Raw genomic sequence first — 22,467 nt, 5'->3', positions numbered from 1 at the left:
CATGATGACGGTTCAGGGACAGCAGATTGAATAACTACGGTTAATAGATGATTTATGACATACACGAACTGCACTTTGGCTTGTGTGGTTCCATACAAACTGATTGTCACAATGTAGGCAGGATTTAAAAAAATAAAATAAAAAATGTAAGTCGGGAGCCAAAACACGCACACTCAATGACATCCCACCACTGTGAAGATTATAACCAGTTGTTGTCAACAGCACATTTCCTGAGCGAATATAATGACATACAATTTTCTGGGTAAAATTGCTGGATGTATTTCGAGCTGTCAATGTTGCAGCGAACAGCTCATGTTGTCAAATAATAGCCAAAGGGAGAAAACAGCAGTGCTGTGGATCGGTTTTTTCATTTCTTTTTATAGGATTATTTGGTCCTGACATGAAAACAATACACTGGACAGACAAGGAGAACAGAAGAGAGGCTTTTAGTAATAGAATGGGTCAGAGAAAGCAAAATGCACATATTCTGAATTTCAAAGGAAAGAAAATGAACCTGTAAGTCAAAATAAATCCACAGAACAGATTATAGTGCTCACGAAGCACTCTAGCAGAAGCACCAACACAAGCATCTAAGATTGATAGCATTCAAAATAAAAGATTTACGCTAGCAGACGCACACAGTGAATTAATTCAACTCAATCACATTTTAGGCACGGTGACTGACTCGTTAACACATCTGCCTCACAGCGCAGATGTGCTCCATGGCTTGCAAACACTTTTTTTTTTTTTTTTATTAATTTACTATTTATTTATTTTATTTAACGTTCCCTAAGCATTACCTACGTGTTTGTACTGGGTTAAACCAATATTCCTCTTATTTCTTTTATTCAATTATGGATCCCTAACTTTGGTTTGTGTTATTTTTTATTTTAAAGTTGTATAATCTTAGTATTATAAATTCCATCCATTTCCTTAGCCGCTTTTCCTCACAAGGGTCGCGGGGGTGCTGGAACCTATCTCAGCTGGCTATGGGCAGTAGGCTGGGTACACCCTGAACTGGTTGCCAGCCGATCGCAGAGTATTATAAATTGATTACTTATATCTGTAGCTTATCCATAAAATTAAAAACATACTATACTTGTCGTAGTTTGAGACTTCATAAAAGAAATGTTAACAAAGTCACTGTTCTGTGACAAGTTACATTTCACATAATAATATACAATTACATAACTATTAAATAATAATTGTATTTATTTTATTTACTGCAAAACTGATGTTTGTTTATGTACAGCACTTTGTATACAGTCGAGTTGAGTTGTTAAACTCAAACTTTATTATTTTAATTTTACTTAAGTTATATACACTGTGTCCCCTTTTGAATGAGCCCGCATTATGTTACGGGGGAAGCTTCATGAAGCAATCTGCAATTAATTTCACACTGAATGCTTAGTAATATGCAGCGTTGGCCCCCTTATAAGAAGGTAACAGACATCATGTGCACGACAGTTACACTCTTCATTTGCATCTCCATTGAAAAGCTCGTCGTACGTTCACGGTCTCAATCCATTAGCTCGTTAAAAAAAAACAAAAAAAAAAAAAAACCTTTTCTCTTTGACTTTTGACAATTATCTGCTGAATAAGCAGCAATTGATTTTTGCAACAAGTTTGACCCCGTGTGCGCCAATATAATTTCTCATTTTGAAATTACAAAGTAAAGTCAGCCAAAGTGTCCTTTCTTCAGTGTTGTTCTATGAAAAGATATAATTAAATATTGGCAGAAATGTGAGTGGCGTCCTCCCTCAGGTGAATTAAAAAAAAAAGAAAAAAAAAAGTGTGGCCCTCAGGTGTATATTGCGTTAAAAGCTCTAATAATCTAAAGTCAGTGTATTACTAAAAGGTGACTAATTTTCTATAAAATGATCCAGTTGAGCATTTCATTTACCCAGTAGTTTCTCTAGTGTGATTTGTATTCTGTGATGAGATGAGAGTGAACTAATGGTTGATATTGCTAGCTTGTTTATCTTTCCACCGTAACAATATTATTTTAAGTGATAGCTAGAACTATGAGTAGTCTATTGGATGAGAATAGTTATTATGAGATCAATTTCCTTTAAATCACCTATAGGCACAGATTTGAAGATAATGGAATTCTGCAGTTGACGACGGTTAAAAATCCACTATTGATTTCAGGACGATATTTTGCCGCCATCTTTCTGCTACAGATACCGAAGGAGAAGAACTTCACAAACGTAGTTAGCATCCGGTTGGTAGTCATAGCTGGTGTCGGACCCAATGGGTCGACCGCCGCTTACCTTCCATAGCTGGGGGCCTGCAGGTGGTTGTCGCTGAGTCCCGTGATTTCGGCTCCTTCGGCTTGTCTCCCTCTGCTTTTCTCTCACTAGCTTTTGCTAACCTCGCCCACTACCGCTCTTGTTAGCCGCTCCAGCGATTTCTTGCTAGCCACTCTTAATCACCGTTCACACTAGCTCCTGTTTGCCGGATTGCTCACTCGAGTGTGGTTTGTCTGAGTCACCTCTATTAGTTCAACACTAGATGGCACTAAATTCTACACAGTATAACTTTGACATTTTGGTTATCGCAACATTTCTCAATATGATGAACTACAGTTGTATACCACTGTGAACTACAGCAAAAATGAACGTATTGTTAAAAAAAATGAATACTTCTCCGAAAGCATGCTAACTCCACAGTAACATGCTAACTGACCATTTAGACCTGAGGTGAGATTCAGACTTACTATGAGGCATATGTGCTTTACATATTCTCAACTGTACCTCCTGGGAATATTGTAACATGTTAAATTAATTTCTCCCTAAGCGTCAATCCAACAAGTAATTATCATTTGTAAAAGGTTTCCCCCCCTGTTTTTCTTTCAGGCAGCTGGTATAAACGACCTCACTAGATTGTGTGGGTGTACCTAATAAAGTGTCTCTAAGTGTATATTGACCTGCTGGTGGAGTACACCGAGAGATTTCCTATGACGGGCTGATGTCAAGTATATTTTGACATAACTTCCTGCCTGGAGGTCTTTGCCAGTCCTAGTTTAGCCATTATTGAACCAGTCATGAGACAGAGAGAGTGAAAGAGAGACAGTTTGACAATCAGACAGACAGATAGACCGGAAGCAAACAGAATGGAGCACTTTCCTCTTTACTTTGTTTTTCTTATGTACAAGTCTCCACTGGTGTGTTTTCACTGATGTGACCAAACAAGATACCTGGACCGTTTCTTCTTTTGCCTCATCTGTCTTGACAACTAAACCAGGTAGGACTTATACTTAATTCAGTAATTATATTGTGTTTTGTGACACTATTATTGTTTGTTTGTTTGTTTGTTTGTTTGTTTGTTTTTCGTCCACTGGGCTATTGATTTCATGTGCTGTTGCACTCCACGGTCAAACATTATCCTACACCATGCTATTCCATGCTGTGCTGTGTTGTTGTGTTTGGCGGTGGAAGTTGTGGAACAAATTTAAATATGTAAATATGTATTTTATCTCTAACACATTATAATTGAACAAAAACAATATACTGTAATATGATAAGACATGTTTTATAACTTTAATGGATTTTATTTCTTAACAAATGCCGAAATGTAAAAATACACAAATTATTGTGTTAGGCAATAATGTAATTTTGAAAAAAAAAAGAAAATAATAAAAGAAATATTATTGAAAGATGACTACGTTGCAGTTTGAGCTGAATATATTCTTAAGGCTCCGCTTTGCAAACACAAGTTGGTTATATTCGAGCTTTTAAGGAGGTTTTGAGAACTCAAGTGACTCAAGTTCACTCAATCTGATGTACTTTTTGCTGTTGTGTTTTGTAATGTGCTGTCGTGTTTAGTTGTTTGTTGTGTTTGTTATTAGGTTGTTAGGAAACCACTCAAATATAGTTGGCCAAAAATCAGACGAACAGTAGAAATGTTTTGGTGATAAGTGAAGTGATGTCTTTCCCCACACTTACATTGGGCAAATGAATAAATGAATAATAAATAAATACATAGGTTTGTAAGAGCTTGAATGATTGCAGTTGACTTGTTTGTTTTTCAAACGTTTGAGGCCCATTACTTGATGCAAGTACAAAATTTCATTTGTAAAAGGGCAAATGTAAGGTCAAAAATCCATTATTAAGCTGTGGACGCATGGACAGGTACATGTCAATGAATTTGAATAGTGTGTAAATATGTAAAAATGCATTTCAGTTGTTCAATTGAAAAAGTTTAAACACCTATATGATATGTACAGTATACCATTCAAGCCTCATCTTTATATCTCACTAAACTATAATATCGTGAAAAAAAGTTCAAACAAGACTGCAAAATCCATCAGTCTTTTCCTATGTTGGCGACCTTGGAACACACTGCCATCAGAAATCAAATACATCTTGGATTTGTAGATGTTTGCTACTAAAACTAAAATTTGTCTGAAGAAAAAACAAAACTGTACTTGCCTGTAAATAATGTGTGGTAATTCTGAACTATGATATGCTTCTTTTTTTTATGTCTTGATTGTTTTTTTTTCCTGTACTATAGCATTGCAAGTGAAGGTTTCAATTCACCTACTTTAAATGCAATATTGGTATGGTTTTACTGCTTTTCAATTGTGTGGTTTAATTGTTGTATATTTTACATTTTGTATTATTAATCTGCAATGATGTGGAAGGACTAACTAAAAAAAAATAAAACTAAAAAGTGTCATATAGCTTAGTTGTGCACCGGGTGCTACACTTCCAGCCACTTCTCTTTCTATTCTGGTCAGAGCTGGTTTGTGCGTGTCAATGTCTTGCATTAAATTGCCTTTACTTCTCAGGACATGCCACATTCTATTATGTTGCCTTTTCAGAAGACAGTTGTCATTTTTATGGCTTTTTGAAAGGATAAACAAACCAATAAACTCAGATGCCCCTTGATATTAAACTAGCTTAAAAAAACAATTTTAAAGCTTCTCTAATTAGCTGAATAGCTTTAAGCCGCGCTGACATAATTGTACAAGGGTTTTCTAATCATCAATTAGCTTTTCAACATGATTAGCTAAAGCAATATTCCATTAGAACACAGGATTGATGGTTGTTGTAATGGTCCCCTTTACACCAACTGTATGTTATGCATATTTACCAGAAAAAAAATGTCTAGACTCGATTAATTAAATGTTGCTCTAATAATAATAAAAAAGTTTCTTTCAAAAATATATTTTTTAAAATACATTTGTAAATAAATCGTAAATTTCTAAGTAATTCCAAACTAAACTTTTGAAATGGTATACAGTATCTCTCAAAGGTGAGAACACTCCCCACATTTTTGTAAATATTTTATTTGAGTATATTTTCCCATGGGACAACTCCAACAACAAAATTAGCACCGGTATACCCCTAAGTGAAACTGTCCAAATTGGGCCATTTCCCCCTCCTTGGTAACTATTAAGTGACTCGTTAGTCGTTACTGTTACCAAATTTCATGTCTGAGTGTGGAGCAGGTTAAATGAGGTGGTCTCACTCCCATACTCTCATACTGTTCACTGCAAGTTCAATGTGGCATCTTTTCTTTGGATATGAAATAAATAGATTTGTCATACGATGGCCAAGATCGCCAACTACCTGAAAATAAGCTGCAGCAGTTTGGCAGTACAAGTTCCTCTCAGAACAGGCCTCGCCATGGTTGGTCAAAGTTCATCAATCATCATATCAAGAGGCAATAATTGTGGGAATGCTTCAGCATTCCTACAATTATTGTGAAATGCTGGTATTTTATTTTATTTTTATTTTTTTTACAGTGTAGGCATTCTAACACAATGTCCCATGTGCATGTGAGCTTGAGTATAGCTTGTGTTCAGTTTTGACAGGGTGATCCCATTGATCCCTGCTGCCTACTGGGTGTGAAGGACACTGATGTGACAGCACTAATTACCGAGGTAGGGAGCCACCACTGCAAACATTCCCAACTGCAGCACAACTTGGCTGTGGAAGGCTAAAATTACACTCCACCAGGCAAATTGCTCATCACATCCCATTTGGGATGTCCACAATAGAAAGAGTATTGTGATAAGTCACTGTCATCATGGATTCAACATTGAGTGCAAACCTCAATGGCAGTATTTGTAAAAAGGAAGGACTGATTGCATTCCCACATATGTTATTCGGCTTTTTATTCTCCACACTTTTTTTTGCCATGTAATAACTCCCACATCATACTTCCACTTTTACACCGTTCAAATTTCAACTTGCGTCCAAAATTCATGCCATCTTGGGAATATACCGTCTGATTTCACAGTACTTACAGTATTCGCACAATTTAATGTTAACTAATTTTATCGTTTTCAATGGGACTGACATTGAGCTTTTTTCTAAGTCCCACTTTCCACGCCCACTCCTATACATACAACTTCTCATCATTACCAGCTCTGTGATACTGCTCAGTGGCGCACTTGGTAGAATGAATTGTCCAGTAATTAGGAGGTTGCGGGTTCGAATCCCACTTCCGACTGTATATTGCAAATGTATCCATGGCAATTATGCTAAGTGATTACATGTATACCAACTCTCTTAGTTCCACTTTTCCATCTAAATAAATGGCGGGTGCTGCATGCCTAGGTGGCACTATTGCGTGAATATTATTTTATTATTTTGCATTTTTCCATTGGATATCAGTCCCATTTTTTTCCATCTAAATGAAGGGAAGCTACTTTCAGATAACACTTTTACATATAAATAGGCCATTAGCTGTGATTTTCAACAAGACAAGTTGGCTCACATGTTGAATACTTGCCTGGCATTATTATTATTATTATTATTATTATTATTATTATTATTATTATTATTATTATTATTATTATTATTATTAAGTCAATCTCTTGTGTAATAACCTTATTTATCGATTGATTGAATTTTTATTTATTTATTTATTTATTTATTTATTATTATTATTATTATTATTATTATTATTATTATTATTATTATTATTATTATTCAATCTCTGGTGTAATAACCTTATTTATTGATTGATTGAATTATTTTTTATTTTATTATCTGTTCTCATTGCTGCTGGACATGTAAATTTCCCAGAGGGAGCCATCCCAAAGGGATCAATAAAGTCAAGTCTAAGTCTAAGTCTAAGTCTATTTATTTTTTATTTTGATAATGACATTAAGAGCAGGGATGGGAAAAAAATTCATCAGCCCTACTGGGGCTGAGCTGTCAGTCAACACCTGTGGCTGTTTTATTTACAAATTATTGACCAATCTAAAGTGTTGAAAATGCCGTGCTCGCTTTGATGATGTAATGTTAATGTTTTGAAAAAACATGTCATTTTGGGCGTATCCAGAAAAGGGACCTTTTGGGAGGTAAGGGGTTTTTGGCCCGACACCAGCAATAAGAAACTATGAATTGGTAATTTCATGAGTTATTTCCGTTGGCAAGTGACCATGATAAGCGAGTTTAACACCCTCCGAGGTGTTATATCAGAGATTAATGGACTGGCAACCGTCATCTGTTGCCCGTTGGTTCACGCCTCCATTAATCCCTGACAAGTGTACCTCGTCGGGATCTTGCAGGATCATTTACAAAACTCATCATGGTTACATGTAATTTCTCTGATGACTGGCTCATAAAGCCCAAATGTAAAGACTGGTTTGCTTAGGATCACCAAATGGATTAAGAAAGCTAATTGCAGACTTTGTGTGAAATTATTTCACATCTCCAACATGGCAGAAGCGGCACTTTTGAATTACATGTCTGGGGAGAAAAAAAAAAAAAAAAAAAAGCACTCGTCATCTCTCCCTGCTCTGACCGAGATTTGTGGATATTTTGGCTAGAAACATTAAGTCAACCTAGCTATAGTCTTATGGGAATTATTTGACAACATAATGGCATGAATGACATGCATCTAATTACTCAAATTCTGTAAATCAGGGTCTGGGAAAAAGTCTGGAATTTTGAAATCTCAAACGTGTAGGAAGCATGTTATAAGCTTCTTTACGATATGTGTTCATGGTGGTATTTTATTAAACTTAACTGTCAAATGTTTGAGTTATACTTCAAGAGAATTTGTTGTCACTCCTCTGCATCTCCATTCTGCCACTTGATGTAAAAATAAAATGTAGTTTTCATCTTTAATGTGTCTGATTTTCACCATGAAATAATTTTGCAACACGGATGCAAGCACATCATTGGTTCAAGATTTTTAGTATAGCACAAGAACACCCGATAGCAAATATATGAACCGACAAATGCAACTTCCGTGAAAGTACAACAGAGCAAAAAAGTTATTTATTGTTTCGAATATGAATACAATTTATTTTATTTTTATTTTATTATTATTATTATTTTGTCAGTCTGAATGGCTCATTTCTGATTTTTTTTTTTTTTCGCCCAATCCGACCTGGGTCACTTTCATACATGGTCCTAGATCTGATACGTAGACCTCCACCTGAACAGTCAAGTCACATGTATACGACTACACGTCATCTAAAGCCGAATATGCGCTCCCCGCGTGCGGGTGAGCGTACTCGAGAGGCTACTGTACTGCCAATCGTCCGTGAAACTGCAAAGTAGTTTCGACTCGTTGACCTTATTTGACTTGAATGTAATCCCACTTGAAACATGAAGCATAATGTGGACATTTATGGTGATAATGGTCATTCAGCCACACAGATGGTTCATTTATTGCGCGTGGCAATGATGTGACATCATCGTTCGAAGGCGTCTCCATGAAAATGAGATCAATAAGCCCTGCTTCATTTCCTTCAAATACTTCAACCTCCTTTCGCATCACTCCTCTGTAGATATGAGATATATTTCCATATATTTCCGTATACGCAACGTGAGTGACATTGTCTTTTCTTCTTTTCTTTGGCTCACACACGGGATACAGACTGAGGTTACAATTAACGTGTAATGTGAATGGTTACACACACACAAAAACGAATTAAAAAAATAAAATAAAATAAAAAAAAAAAAATCCGAATTGAGCATTAAGACCTGCAGTGTCAAAACAACCTGCTTTAGTAGCCGTTTATAATACATATTGTTTACAGAGTGGATTGCTGAAATATTTTGTAATACTTTACTGTGATTCCAGTACAAAATGAAGTGGAAAAAAGATCACAAATAGATAACAAATAATGTGTCGGTCATTGAGACCGATCCAGATGACGTTGTTGAGCTCTACAGAGGGACCGGCAGAGGACTTGGGAGACATTGGTTTTCAGAGAGAGCACGCAGAGCAGGGAAAAAAAGAAATGCAAATCGTGAGACTGAGGCGACTGAGAATGAGATACCAGCAGTGTGAGACGCTATTTTCACAAGTCTAGCGCTAAGTGCAATCTAACTGCGCATCGGTGGAATTTACTTTCTCTTGGTATTTTCGTAGCCACAGATGGAAATGAACGTGTGTGTGTGCGCGTGTGTTTATTTTTAACTATAAGGGGAAAAAAATCAATAGAGAAGAATGCACAACATTTCAGCAACCATGTATATAATAAATAACGTGTCTTAACAGATTTCTGTTGTGAATTGCTTGATTTTTTATTTTTATTTTTAGTGTTTTGGGAAGCTTAACTAACATTAGCTATTAGCACCTGGTCTGGCAGACTCTTATAATACATAAGGTACATAAAGTTAGCCAACATTTCTTGACCACAAATCTTACCTTGGAACAATACAATATTTTTTGTGGTAGGCTTAATCATTTCTTGCTAGCTCTGTGGTGGATGCTCTTAATCTTCTAGCTAGCTAGTTATTCCGACGTAGCCCATGTGTGATCAAGCGTTGCTACCTTGGGTCTTTAATTTAAAGAGGAAGTCAACCTTAAACATTTTTTTGACAATAATATGTGACCTCACTAGTCTAAACATGACATTCTGATTAATATTACAATTTGTGGAATATGAGTTACATCTCAGGGGGCGGCCATTTTGCCATTTGCTGTCGACTGACGAGGACATGCATAGTTGCTCAAGACTCAGACAACGACCAATCACAGGTGATCTGTTTTCTGAAACTGAGCTGTGATTGGTTGTTACCTGAGACCTGAGCAACTGTGATGTAATTTCACTCGACAGCAAGTGGCTAAATGGCTGCCTTCTGGAAAAAATAAAAACGTTGGCTTTTGCTGCTTAACTAATATTCCACAAATGGAATATTAACCAGAATACTGGGGCTGCATAGAACATATTATTAAGAATTATTATTATTATTATTATTTTATTTTTTATATATATTTTTTTTCAAAAAAAAAGTGCGGCTTGTTGGGCCTTGATACAGTGCACATTAGTTCCACCTTTTATGTTGAAGCTACATAATAATAATAATAATAATAATAATAATAATAATAATAATAATAATAATAATAATAATAATAATAATAATAATAATAATAATAATAATTACACTACCTTTGTAATATATATTTAGGAGGGCACAGGGTGATCTCGACTCAGCCTTACGGAGCCCCTGGCCCCTGTTTCCCAACACCGAAAACCGCCACTGCTTCACATCTGCATGTGACAGCAGCAAATACCTTATCAAGCAGTTAATGTCGTTAAGCTCTGCCCAATTGAAACATGGCGGCTCTAAACTCTGCTGGTTGCATTCAATGTGAGAGTTTGATCCTCGTGCGACAAGTTACCCTCACATTAGTTTCAATCATGCAGATTTCCATCGACTTGGCCCGCCTTTTAATTATTTCCCCATCGATCTCCCGCATAAGTCAGCATGCAGGTCAGTGCACAAGATTCACGGCTGTTGTTGCGCTTGTTTGGCTCTCATAGAATCAGAGCAATGACACACGTGCAACACGTTAGCCTGTGTGATCACGGAACTACTAACACAAAAATACATTTCATAAATACATCTAATTTGTGGAAAAAGTCAATGTGTAAAATGTTTGCGCATCACAACATGAAGCAATGTAAGTCACAAATGTGAAAAACTGTGGCAACAGTAAATATGAAATAACAATAATCAATTTTGAAATATTCATGAAATTTCTTCTGAACACTTGTCACTCTTTATCGATATCACCAGGATGGAGCATGGAGACAGAGGGATGGGTGCCTCACAACTACGTTATGAGGAGCAGGAAGGTGAGTGTAATACTGTATTTCCACATCCTTGGAGAATAAACACAGGATAGGTTTCTTAATAATTTATTCAGTTGGAATTGTGAATAGGCTCAAAATGAACAGGGAAACTGATGCGTAGGTTGTGGAGCATTCTCTCCATCCTCTTACACTAACAGTTTTGCTTTTGCACATGTAATTTAAGCGCACGTCAAACATGCTTTCCAAATGCAAAATTAAAAAACATTGCAGGGTTGTTTTTTTTGTTGGTATCTGTGCAAAGAAGAAAAAAAAAGTTTACTGGTGTTAATAGAGCGAGTAATAAATAGACTGTGCGGAATAATTCATTCAGTGGGTTAACGCTTGAGGAAATGCTCCGTGAGTAAAAAGTGGAATGAAAATTCTTACTTGTAAATCGGATGAAAGCATTTTTCTGTGAGATCCAGTTCATGATGGCAGTGCTGACTGATTTCTTTTCTATGTGTGTGTATTTTACTGTACATATAATGCAGTGTAGTCATTCAACCGCTGTCAACAGAGACAGGAGTACGGAAGGATTTATTTATTTATTTTTTTAATTGTATTGATGAAGAAGAGAGTAAATGTCTGGATTGAGACAGTGTTGTTGTTGTTTTTTTTAAAGATTTATTTATTTATTTATTTTTAATAAAGCACTTATACATTTTTGCATTGTTTCAAGACTTGAGGTAGACCTCTATTCAATTAGATAATTTTGGGTTTGCTTGACATTTTATTTTACATTTTATTATATTCTTTTTTTTTTTTTTTTTTAAAGAGATAATATATTTCTACTTGATTTTATTTGTTGTTGCACCTTTTTGTTGTTCTTGCCTGAAATTACAGTATTTTATTGTTGTGTTTTTTTAACCCAAAAATAAGCAACCAAATGACATATTTAAAAATGCAGAGTATACTGATTTATGATTATTTATGATTTATGTTACTTTTAGTAGGCCTAGATGATATTCACTGTCCCATTTGTGGGGCTTTAATACTTAGAAAGTTGTGTGAATCAAATATGTTGTGGTATATTTTTGGGGGGTGGTTGTTTTAAATTATTATACACATTAAAATCCCTGCAGGGAAAATTCAACAATGAATGATCAATAATCAATATTATTGGCTGAAATAGAGGGCAACATAATCAAATCAGGCCCTATGGAGGAATGGGCTGGCTTGTTCTTTTCTTAGTGTGTATATATCTTACGTACTGCAAGCGGTTGACGGCTAATTATTATTTTTGAAAAATGTTTTAGATGCGGCATACGTTAATGTATCTTGGGATCATCTTTGCCAGCAGATCATCAGTCCATCTACATCGGTGTGCCGGTTCCTCGAGGATATCGGCGTAAGCGCAGGCGAAGGCGTTCTAGTCATGACAACAGCAACACCAACAGAGACAGACGCTACAGCCATCACAGACACCACGAGCCCGACCACTATCGAGACATAGACATGGAGGAAGGACTCATGGATTCACATGACCACAGCCTACAAGACATAAACCGCACAAGTAAGTTATACAGAGTTTCGCTGTATGATCTACCTTCCCTCCTTAATCGATTGTACAAGAAACTTAGACATGTAGTTGGCATCATTTGATAATAAGTGTTGATTTTGTGAGACATTTTTTTAATTCATCTTTGTATTACTAGACCTTTTGTTGCAGTTTTCTGTAGTTATCTGTAATTGTCTTTACCAATTCAGAAAAAAAAATCACAATTGGAATAAGCCTTGGCTTGCTGTCACCAGTGCTCGTCAATACTATTGATCACTGATGACATTAGGAAACAACACGTGTACAGTAATTGCATCTGCCTATATGTTCACATGTATCTTGTTATCCTATAGCACCAATGGTGAAGTCATGTTAGGTCTCACCCATACAATACAGTACTGAATGGATTGTACTGTACATTCAGGTTGGCACGGAATGGATATCAATAATACTGTAGAAATTTGTGAGTCACGTGTGCTTCAGTTCTGTCGTTATTTGTGCAGGAGATTCAACAATTCAATAGATGACCAAGAAATACATTATTTTCTCACCTGCTGGTTGATGAGTTTTGTCCTTTTGAGAATGATGAAAAAAATCCCTTTTAGATCATTTTACCATTAAATTCAAATATGGTTAATATAGTTAGGTAAAAATAGGTTTGAAACCAAATTATCATTATTTATATATTATCATGTCACAAACAGAAGTGTTGCTCTTGCATGACATCCTTGCAGGCAGCATGGTTTCGGTTCTCACTGAGTGTTAAAGGGAGGAGTCAACCGTAAACATTTCCTGACAATAATATGTAATATGTGACCTCACTCGTCTAAACATGACATTCTAATTAAAATTACATTTGTGGAATAAGAGTCATGAAGCAAAATCCAGCCGTTTTTATCCATCACAGGGGGCGGCCATTTTGCCACGAGCTGTCGACTGAAGATGACGTCACAGTTGCTCAGGACTCTACGACCAATCACAGCTCACCTGTGATTGGTTGTGGGCAACTGTGATGTCATTTTCACTCGACAGCAAGTGGCAAAATGGCCGTCTTCTGATCTTGATAAAAACTGCCAGATTTTGCTGCTTAACTCATAGTCCACAAACGCAATATTAACCAGAAAAATGTATTTAGACTAGTGGGGCTGCATAGAACATATTATTGTCAAGAATTTTTTGGAGGTTTGACTTCCCCTTTAACGATTGAGTGCTCTGAGACTGACCGGTAACCGATCCACGGCTGTGGTCTATAACTTTTGAAATAAGTGCTCTAAAAAAAAATGCCAAAGAAAAAGGACACATGTCCAGAATGAATCCTTTGATTCTTGCTTGCCTGAGCTTGTATAATGTATGCTGATTTGCTGAAATATGGGGGGACTTTAAAGATTTCACTATATTTTCAGTCTCAGAAACGAGCAGCACACAGAGCCTGGTTGTAAAACTGAACAGTCTGAGATGGTCATTAATGTCTTGTTGATTGACTGTGTTTGATTGCCAAACAGCAAAACGGGAAGAAACAGCTGCTATTTGTCACACTTTTAATAATGGTTTCTTTCTTTCCTCTTTCAAGGCCAAACAATACTGTTTGGATCAGCAGCAAATTGGAACACCTCTGGCATATGCCTGAACTTTTTCATTAAGATCAATTCATTCTCCATCAATCCATCCATTTTCGAGCATTTTGTTTGTGAGCTCAAGCCTTTGGCAGCTACCTTCTGGTCAGCCGGTCAATCAACCAGTAACCAATTACACTCAGATTTACACTTATGAACAATTTACAGAGAAAATCCAGCAAGCATGGGCATGGGAACCAGAATCTTTGACTGCGAGGCAGATGCACTAGTGACAAAAATTATGGGAAATTAAGGAAAATTATTTTTTAATGCACATTTAAAAAAAAAAAAAGTGAAGAAACTCCCGAATCCTTCCATAGCCGATGCTTGGCCGAGTTTCTCAAACAAACAGTGAAGCTTAAAAGGTTATTTTTTTTCCTGTTTTCCGACAAGTGTCGCCGGCAGCTGAGCGGCTACGCTACATCCTAAGTGAGGATGATGACATGCCTACGCCCACACTCTTCACTGAAATGGACACTCTGCAGCGTGAAGGGGACGAACTGGAGTGGAAGGAATCTGCAAGGTGGATGCTCTCACTTACTAATAATACAAACTGCATCAATCTAAAAAAAAAAAAAAACAAAACAATTCAAATTAAGTTGAATGTAAAGAAAAACAGAATACAATGATTTGCAAATGCTTTTCAATCTACTTTCTGAACAACTGCATGTCCAAAATGTTTCTCAATGAACAATTGCAAAGAATTTAGGATCATCACCTGCCAGTTGAGTTCAACTCAAACACTACAGGGGAAATAAGCTGCTCAGCGATGATAACATACTTTTAAAGAGAAGCAAAATATATTTTTTACATCTTTTCAGCTCTGGAAAGTTCTTGAAAAGATCTCACACTGGGCACATTTCCTCAGAGCTCAGCCGAACATTCGCCTCACTCTATTTCACATTCACAGTGCGCAACGTCCAAAAGGCTTCCGTCGGCACCGCCAGCTGTGTCTTATTGTGTTCAACATTTTGTCATTCTTTGTGAGTTTTTGCTGCCTGCTTTCAGATGGGTGAAGTTTGAAGAGAAAGTGGAAGAGGGAGGCGAGAGGTGGAGCAAGCCGCACGTGTCCACGCTGTCTTTGCACAGCCTGTTTGAGCTCAGGACGTGTCTTCAGACAGGAACCATTCTTTTGGATCTGGACGGCTATTCTTTGCCTCAAATAGTTGGTGAGCTTTTTATTACTCACATGGCATCAGGAGTTGTATGTTAAATCTGTCTGGGCGTATGCAGTCATAGCTTACCAAACCACTTCTGTCAAAATTTAAAAACATTGCTAAGGTGGGATGTTGACGGCGTATTAGGATCACATATAAATATATAGGTTTTTTTAGAGGGCGGGGGCAATATGATGAGAAAAAAGTGGAAAATTTGCCACTTTTTATTATGACGAGAAGAAAAGTGGCAAATTTGTAGGGATGTAACAATATCCAAACATCATGATACGATATCACGATATGAAGGTCACAATACGATAATTATCACAATATTGTGGGGGGATTGGCGATATTAAAAAAAGGTCACTATTGTAATAAAAAAATAATAATAATAAAAAATCAATACAACTCAAGATTAGTCCTACTTAATGCAGTGATTCTTCTGTGTACCACAAGAGAGAGCTCTCACTTCAAATTTCTGAACATTTTATATTTAATTACAAATTTCAGAAAGTTTTGTGGTGCGTTGACAATGATTTCAACTAGGAGTTGTTTTATGGTCCATGTTGAGCCACTATTCTGCATTATCACATGGCCTACAAGGTGTGCAGGCGAGGTAACATAGCTATGTACTGAAGTATTGTGCACGGGATACTGCAACGTGCAGACAATATGTGGAGCTGAGAGTCCGACTGAAGAAGGCATTCAAGTGAAGTGGTGCAGGCAATACCATAAAGCTTTCTTGGGCTCAGGGATATTTATTTATTGTTTGTCAAACAACTCGGGTTAAGATGCTGCTGAAAGCCAATTTATTTTGCTCTGCTGCAAAAAGCAATGAAAGCATTTTATTAAGACTTTCATGCCATGACAATCCTGATGAAAAGTATGGCACGCCGACGTGTGCAGTACTGGTGCAATACAACTCGCACAGGCTCAAACACAAGCTGCAGGCACAGTTGTATGCAGCAGTCAATATATTGATGAGCAGCTTGATATAACATGGATCAGCATTTATAATTTGAGCTTTACAAACCGCAATTTCCCCGTGAAGCAGTTACAAGTGACTCGGAAGTGGGATTTGCTTGTGGCGATGAATCATTTTGCTGGAGTCAGGGCTATTAATATATATCCATATGATACCTACTCTTACATGGGCAAATGATTAGAATATAAATACAACAAATGTTGAATTAATAAATTCACATCATGCCTCAAGACATATTCCCCCCCCCCATTAAAATATGTACATTGTTTAAAGAATGTTCTGCTTACACATGATACATTATTCAATGACAATTAACTCGCTCGGATAAAATACAAAAGGAAATTTCCTACGTAAAAAAGAGAATCCCAAGAGGGCCCAGGAGTCAACTCAATCGGATGAGTGAGTGCAAATCCAGTGCTGAGCTCGGCGTCACTGCAAAGAGGCAGATTAGACCGAGTGTTTGTAATCTTGCAGATGCGCACAAGCCAACGTATTTAAGCCCCATGTGGTTACAATTGAACGGTTCCTGATAACCCCTTCCAACCAGGTTCTAAAGTACAGGCTAAGGAGAGCCGTGACATCACTGTCATCGGATTGGCCTATCATTTAAAAGACTGCCACCAAACTGTCACATGTGCCGGTTCACGTCAAAGGACTCGGTATGCTGGAAAGTCCAACTTGGCGCAGAATGGTCCACAAAATTTCCAAACAGATGCAGTGCCTGCATGAAATGTGAATATTTAATTTGTTAGTGGATGAGCTTCCACATCTGTTTGCGTGGATGAACAAAGTTTGCACCTGTTTTTTGCACGTGCAAACTCTTGAATAAAGCAGACGTTAAACGTTTGCCCATGTATGTTTTTCTAGATGACATCATTGAGAGACAGATCGAGGAAGGCATGATCATGCCCGAGCTGCGAGAAAAGATCAGTTTTGTTCTGCTGAGGAAGCATCGACACCAGACCAAGAAGCCGATTCATCGCTCTCTAGCAGATATTGGAAAGTCTAGTTCGTCCACCTGTGAGTTTTGCTTCTTGTCTGAAAAATAAAGCCCTCTTGCTAGAGAAAGGAAATGGAGGCAAAATAGTCGGCTCATTGCTGCGCATTACGTATTATGACAAGCCATTACAAGCGGAACGTGTAGACGTGGCAATGTTTTCTCATTCCCCTGAGTTATTAAGTGATGTGAATAATGTGACATCTTCTGATTATTATTATTCAAACATGTCTCCATTTGTATATTAAGATTTGTCCACGGTGACTCTATTAATGTGTGATGTCTTGATAGCTATCAATTTCCCACACGGTATCCAGGGTGTAAGCTGCTCGACACGTCTGACCTCTTTTTCTGTTTGCGTCTCTTGCCTGTCAAGCTCGCCCAGTGGGACCCAGAGGGGCACCTGGCCCGGTGCCGGCGGCCAACTACAATCGATCCACAGAGGACCTCCGGATCAAGCAGCAGTCTGGCAGCTATGGCCGCTTGCGTGAGTGTCTACTTATTGCTCAATTCACAATGATCTGATACAGTTTTCACAGTATTGTGCACTTAACTATGGCTGTATTGCCATACGTCTTTTTTTTTTTTAAGCGATCTTTTTGGTTGCTTTTTAATTCTATTTATTTCACAACAGTAGTTGTCATTTACATACCACACTCCTCACACTTAAAAACTCATTCACTCCCAGACGTTTCATTGGATTTTGACTGATTTTGAAAGGGCCACAGAATATTGTTCTATTGCTTTAAAAACATGGAACCTTCCAAAAGAAAGATTAGAGTGTCTTCTTTCGTCAGGGAAAAAAAAAGTATATTTGTATCTGTTTCCGTTTTGCAGCAATTAGCATTAGAAGTTGCATAAATATTCACATACCTGGTGAAAACACTGTCAAAAAGTGCTTGTTGCAACATGGCCCTGGCTGATCTCATACTCTGCTGCCACCTACTGGCCGTTTTTGTAATAACTACTATTGCTTTAAGCCACTTCTTCATATCAGAAGCTGGATCAAAGCCTTGCTCTTGCATTTAAAAAAAAAACATTTAAAAAAAGTGTAAATGTTTTTGGGAGTGGAGGACAAAGTATTTAAAAAAAATGTTTACACAATTTTGGGTTTAAAAGAGTTAAAAGGCCATCTGACTATAGTGATAAGGTCAAGTGGTCAACAAAAGATTGACGGATGCTTGTGTATATTTACAGTGTTTTGTCATTCAAAACTTTGTGTTTAGTGAACTGTGAGATGGCACTGAGAAATTATACCAAAAAAGGAATTAATTCAAAATAATTAGCTGATGATTAAGTTGTCAAAATAGTCATATATAATTGATAATTGTCACCCAGCAGGTCACGCTCAGAGCAGGAGCATGAATGACATTGCAGATACTCCCAGCACAGACCAGGTAAGCCTTCAACACAATTATATGTAAAAGTAAAAACTGCGGTTCCCACACATTTTTACATGGAAAGACCACTGGGATTACTAGCTCAGCTCATCCATCAGCCTGTCTATCCCTATCGCAAGCAAGAAGGGTCTCAGGGCCGATCCCTGATGCAGTCATAGCATGCAGCGCCTTGAAGCCATCTGTAATTTCTATTGCGCACATCTCTACTGTCACGCTGCATATGCGGCACCAGTTTGACTTTTCCGTCACTCAGTCTAGACTTTCTCATACAATGCAGCTCCAACCTTGGTACCTTGTCAAATACTTTTCTACATCCCTAACATTGCTAGTCACAAATTGTTTCAAAGTCAGTACCAGTAAACTTTTCCTCCACGCCTCGTATATTTCTTGTTTGTCATTTTTAATGTAAAAAACTAATCAAGAACATCACAGTCATCAGGACCAAATGTTTTTCCATTCTTCAGCCTTGGTAATGGCATAATTTCCTCCCTTCAAATCTGCTCGAATTCCTGCCTTACATTTCTACCTCCTCTAGACTACTTTTCATTTTTTTTAATTCATTCATTCTCAAAAGTGTTTCTTCTGTCATGGCACTCTCCTTACGTGATCAACCTTTCTTGTCCATCTTTATCCTGAAACAAGCTCCACATTCTGACTATCTCGGATCCTTTGACTTATTTCTAATTCCGTCTTCATCGCTTTTAATTCTAATGTTTTGCATATAAAGTAGCGTTATAAAGAAAGAATCTACGGTGGGGAGGTATTGTCATGTACTCAATGGCTAATGATCTGCTAGAAAAAAAAAATAAAGCTCATCATTTAACATTTCTTCAGAGAAGAGACATTGTAGCGTTTCATCCCCCACAATGACTGATGGCTAAACTCATTTTCCTACAAAAGTCGTATTATCTATTTTCTGCCTGGAAGCATATCGCTGTATTTTCCACTTTGCCACGTTGAATTATTGTTGAAATTACCACCTAATATCTGACAAATGTGTTGAAATGATGCTTCATGCTTGTTGAGAGGACGCTCTGCCATCAGTCTTTGAAGGTGACAACCGGCAAGCGAGGGATTGTGCACACACATAACACATTCATTTCCAGGGCTCGCACCAATGTGCCTTAAGCCCACTGATGCATGCTTAGACATATGCGAGGATGGGAAATGCATAGGTTGACAATAAGGTTTTCACACTGGTTGAATGAATGACGTGCCAACTAAAACAGTTATTGTGTTTGGAATGACTGAATGTTTTAACAACTAACAGGCAAAATTAAACAAACATAAAAATTACAGTTCAAAATAAAATTAGATTAGAAATATTCAAAAGTTCATTCCTCCTCTACTTTATTTTATGTGCAAGTTAATTATATACAATACAAACACAATGATACAAATGTGGGAGGGGCACTCTGATTGTATTTGCTGACCTATAGTTGGCCAGATCATGTGAGGATTGTTTGCTGCATCATCTGTGTCAATATTGAACTGGTTAAAAAAAAAAAAAAAAAAAAAAGATCACACTGTCCACGTGCTTGGCCCTCACATGGTGCTACAGATTCAGGCTGTGGCTTATTGACATACCCGAACATCCGGACATATTCTGATATTTCATCAATGCAACGCAATGCAAATGCTTCCTTTTATACGGTGTATTCCTTTTTCCTGCGACTATCATACAATCCAGGCAGATTGTCACATTTTGAAATTAAAATAATCCTCACAAATCAAATTACAAGGATCCAAATTCCAATGCTGTCTCCGGTTCGAGTCCAGGCTCGGACCTTCCTGGGTGGAGTTTGCATGTTCTCCCCGTGCCCGCGTGGGTCTTCTCCGGGTACTCCGGTCTCCTCCCACATTCCAAAGACATGCATGGCAGGTTAATTGGGCGCTCCGAATTGTCCATAGGTGTGCGTGTGAGTGTGGATGGTTGTTTGTCTCTGTGTGCCCTGCGATTGGTTGGCAACCAGTCCAGGGTGTCCCCCGCCTACTGCCCAGAGCCAGCTGAGATAGGCGCCAGCACCCCCCGCGACCCTTGTGAGGAATAAGCGGTCAAGAAAATGGATGGATGGATGAATTCCAATGCTGTCAATGAGCAGGGAGCTTCATTTCACCAACTAGACTTGTGATGTAAATTCTTAATTTACAAAGCTGTCATATTATTGATAAATATGATGATTAACTCATTCACTTCCAGCCATTTTCATGTTCTATTGCTATAAAAACATGGAACCTACCAAAATAAAGATTAGAGTCTCTTTTTTTTCATCAGGGGGAAAAAAAGTATGTTTGTATGTTTTTATGTTTTGCAGCAATTAGCATTATAATTAGCTAAGTTTCATCATTATTCACAAACCTGTTGAAAAACACTGGGAAAAAGAGCTTGTGGCACATGGTTGTTCTCTTATACTCTGCTGCCACCTGCTGGATGTTTTTTTTTTTTTTTTTTAATAACTGCCATGGCTTTAAGCAACCTCTTAAGGTCAGAAATTGCATCAAAGCCTTCATACAAAAACTCTAGCATACAAAAACCTAAAAAAAAAACAAAAAAAAAACAATAAAAAAAACGTATACATACGTTTTTGGGAGTGAATGAGTTAATGTGGTGGCAAACTTTTGTCACACCTTTACATCCAAATATGTAGGTCAATATGCTTATGAAATACAGTTCCTCTGCACAAGCCTGCATTGTTTAGCCACTTCTTTATACCCAAGTTCAAAATGAACAAGAAAAACAGACAAAAGAAAATCATTATACATTATATTTGATACCAGGTATCTGTATCGGGTTGAAAACTTTGGAGTCAACAGATCAGATAAGAAAACATTGTTGAATACCAACATCTTCTTGAAGAATGTGTGCGAGTCGCATTTCAAAATGAAAATTTGGTGAGGAAAGTTGGTGAATGAGGCCCAATGTGTTTTTGTTATGTCTTATGAGACACTTCCTTACCTTATGTCTTTGCCATCATCAGTTGAAAAACAAATTCATGAAGAAGATCCCCAGAGATGCTGAGGCCTCCAACGTGCTGGTGGGAGAAGTGGATTTCCTCAACAAACCCTTTGTTGCCTTTGTTCGCTTGTCCCAAGCGACAACACTTGGAGGTCTGACTGAGGTGCCCGTGCCCACCAGGTGAAATGTCCCTTATCAAAATGTCCCTTATCGTGTGAATGTCGCGTATCAAATCTTTCCTCTATGCAGATACCTCATATTTGTTTCATCACTGCACAGATTCCTGTTCATTCTCTTGGGACCACAGGGAAAGGCCAAGTCATATAACGAGATAGGCCGCGCCATAGCAACATTGATGGTCGATGATGTAAGTAATTACATTTTTTCTAATGTTTCTGGCACGCAAGACCTCCTGAGATGCAATGCTGGGCTGCACTGACTACAACTGAAAATGTTGTTGTGTAAAAATGTATCAATCTTCATTTTTTTCATCATCAGTACAGGTCGAAGTTAAGACAGTAGATAGATGGCAATCATAATCCTGTAGGAGCAAAATTTAAGAAGGATCTGTGAAATTTTCATGTATTTTCCCTCCAAAAGCCAGATTTAAGAATACAATATTACACTCTTTGACTAAAAATTCCTCAACAGGAACTGCAAATTTGTTTTCCACATTTCACGGGTTTTGCATGGATAGCCACAATAAATATGTGATTTGATTCTTGTATCTTTGATGAATGGAAATACAGTATGAAACCCTGACTTTTGATAGTGTAATAAACATCGACTTTCCGGCCACATTCTC

The 22,467-nt window shown here is 37.5% G+C and overlaps 1 protein-coding gene across 10 annotated transcripts in view; it reads left to right on the top strand.

The window, feature by feature from the left end:
* Positions 1 to 2,218: 2,218 nt before the first annotated feature.
* The window catches only part of slc4a5a (solute carrier family 4 member 5a), a 42,198-nt gene continuing 21,949 nt past the window's right edge, over positions 2,219 to 22,467 (top strand). For 3 of the 10 annotated variants that reach the window (XM_077520922.1, XM_077520919.1, XM_077520913.1), the window contains exons 1-10: positions 2,219 to 3,246; positions 11,001 to 11,059; positions 12,354 to 12,569; positions 14,561 to 14,690; positions 15,176 to 15,336; positions 17,177 to 17,329; positions 17,683 to 17,793; positions 18,645 to 18,703; positions 21,685 to 21,842; positions 21,942 to 22,029. In XM_077520922.1, coding sequence (XP_077377048.1) covers positions 11,002 to 11,059; positions 12,354 to 12,569; positions 14,561 to 14,690; positions 15,176 to 15,336; positions 17,177 to 17,329; positions 17,683 to 17,793; positions 18,645 to 18,703; positions 21,685 to 21,842; positions 21,942 to 22,029 — 1,134 coding nt within the window. In that variant the 5' untranslated portion in view covers positions 2,219 to 3,246; position 11,001. Of the gene's footprint in view, positions 3,247 to 5,812; positions 5,891 to 11,000; positions 11,060 to 12,353; positions 12,570 to 14,560; positions 14,691 to 15,175; positions 15,337 to 17,176; positions 17,330 to 17,682; positions 17,794 to 18,644; positions 18,704 to 21,684; positions 21,843 to 21,941; positions 22,030 to 22,467 lie in introns of all 10 variants that reach the window. The other 7 variants (XM_077520921.1, XM_077520918.1, XM_077520920.1 and 4 more) reach the window with 5 other exon arrangements.

This window comes from Festucalex cinctus, chromosome 5, assembly GCF_051991245.1.
Source record: "Festucalex cinctus isolate MCC-2025b chromosome 5, RoL_Fcin_1.0, whole genome shotgun sequence".
Lineage (NCBI taxonomy): Eukaryota > Metazoa > Chordata > Actinopteri > Syngnathiformes > Syngnathidae > Festucalex > Festucalex cinctus.
Note: the sequence above shows the minus strand (reverse complement) of the source record. Positions and strands in the feature narration are given on the sequence as shown.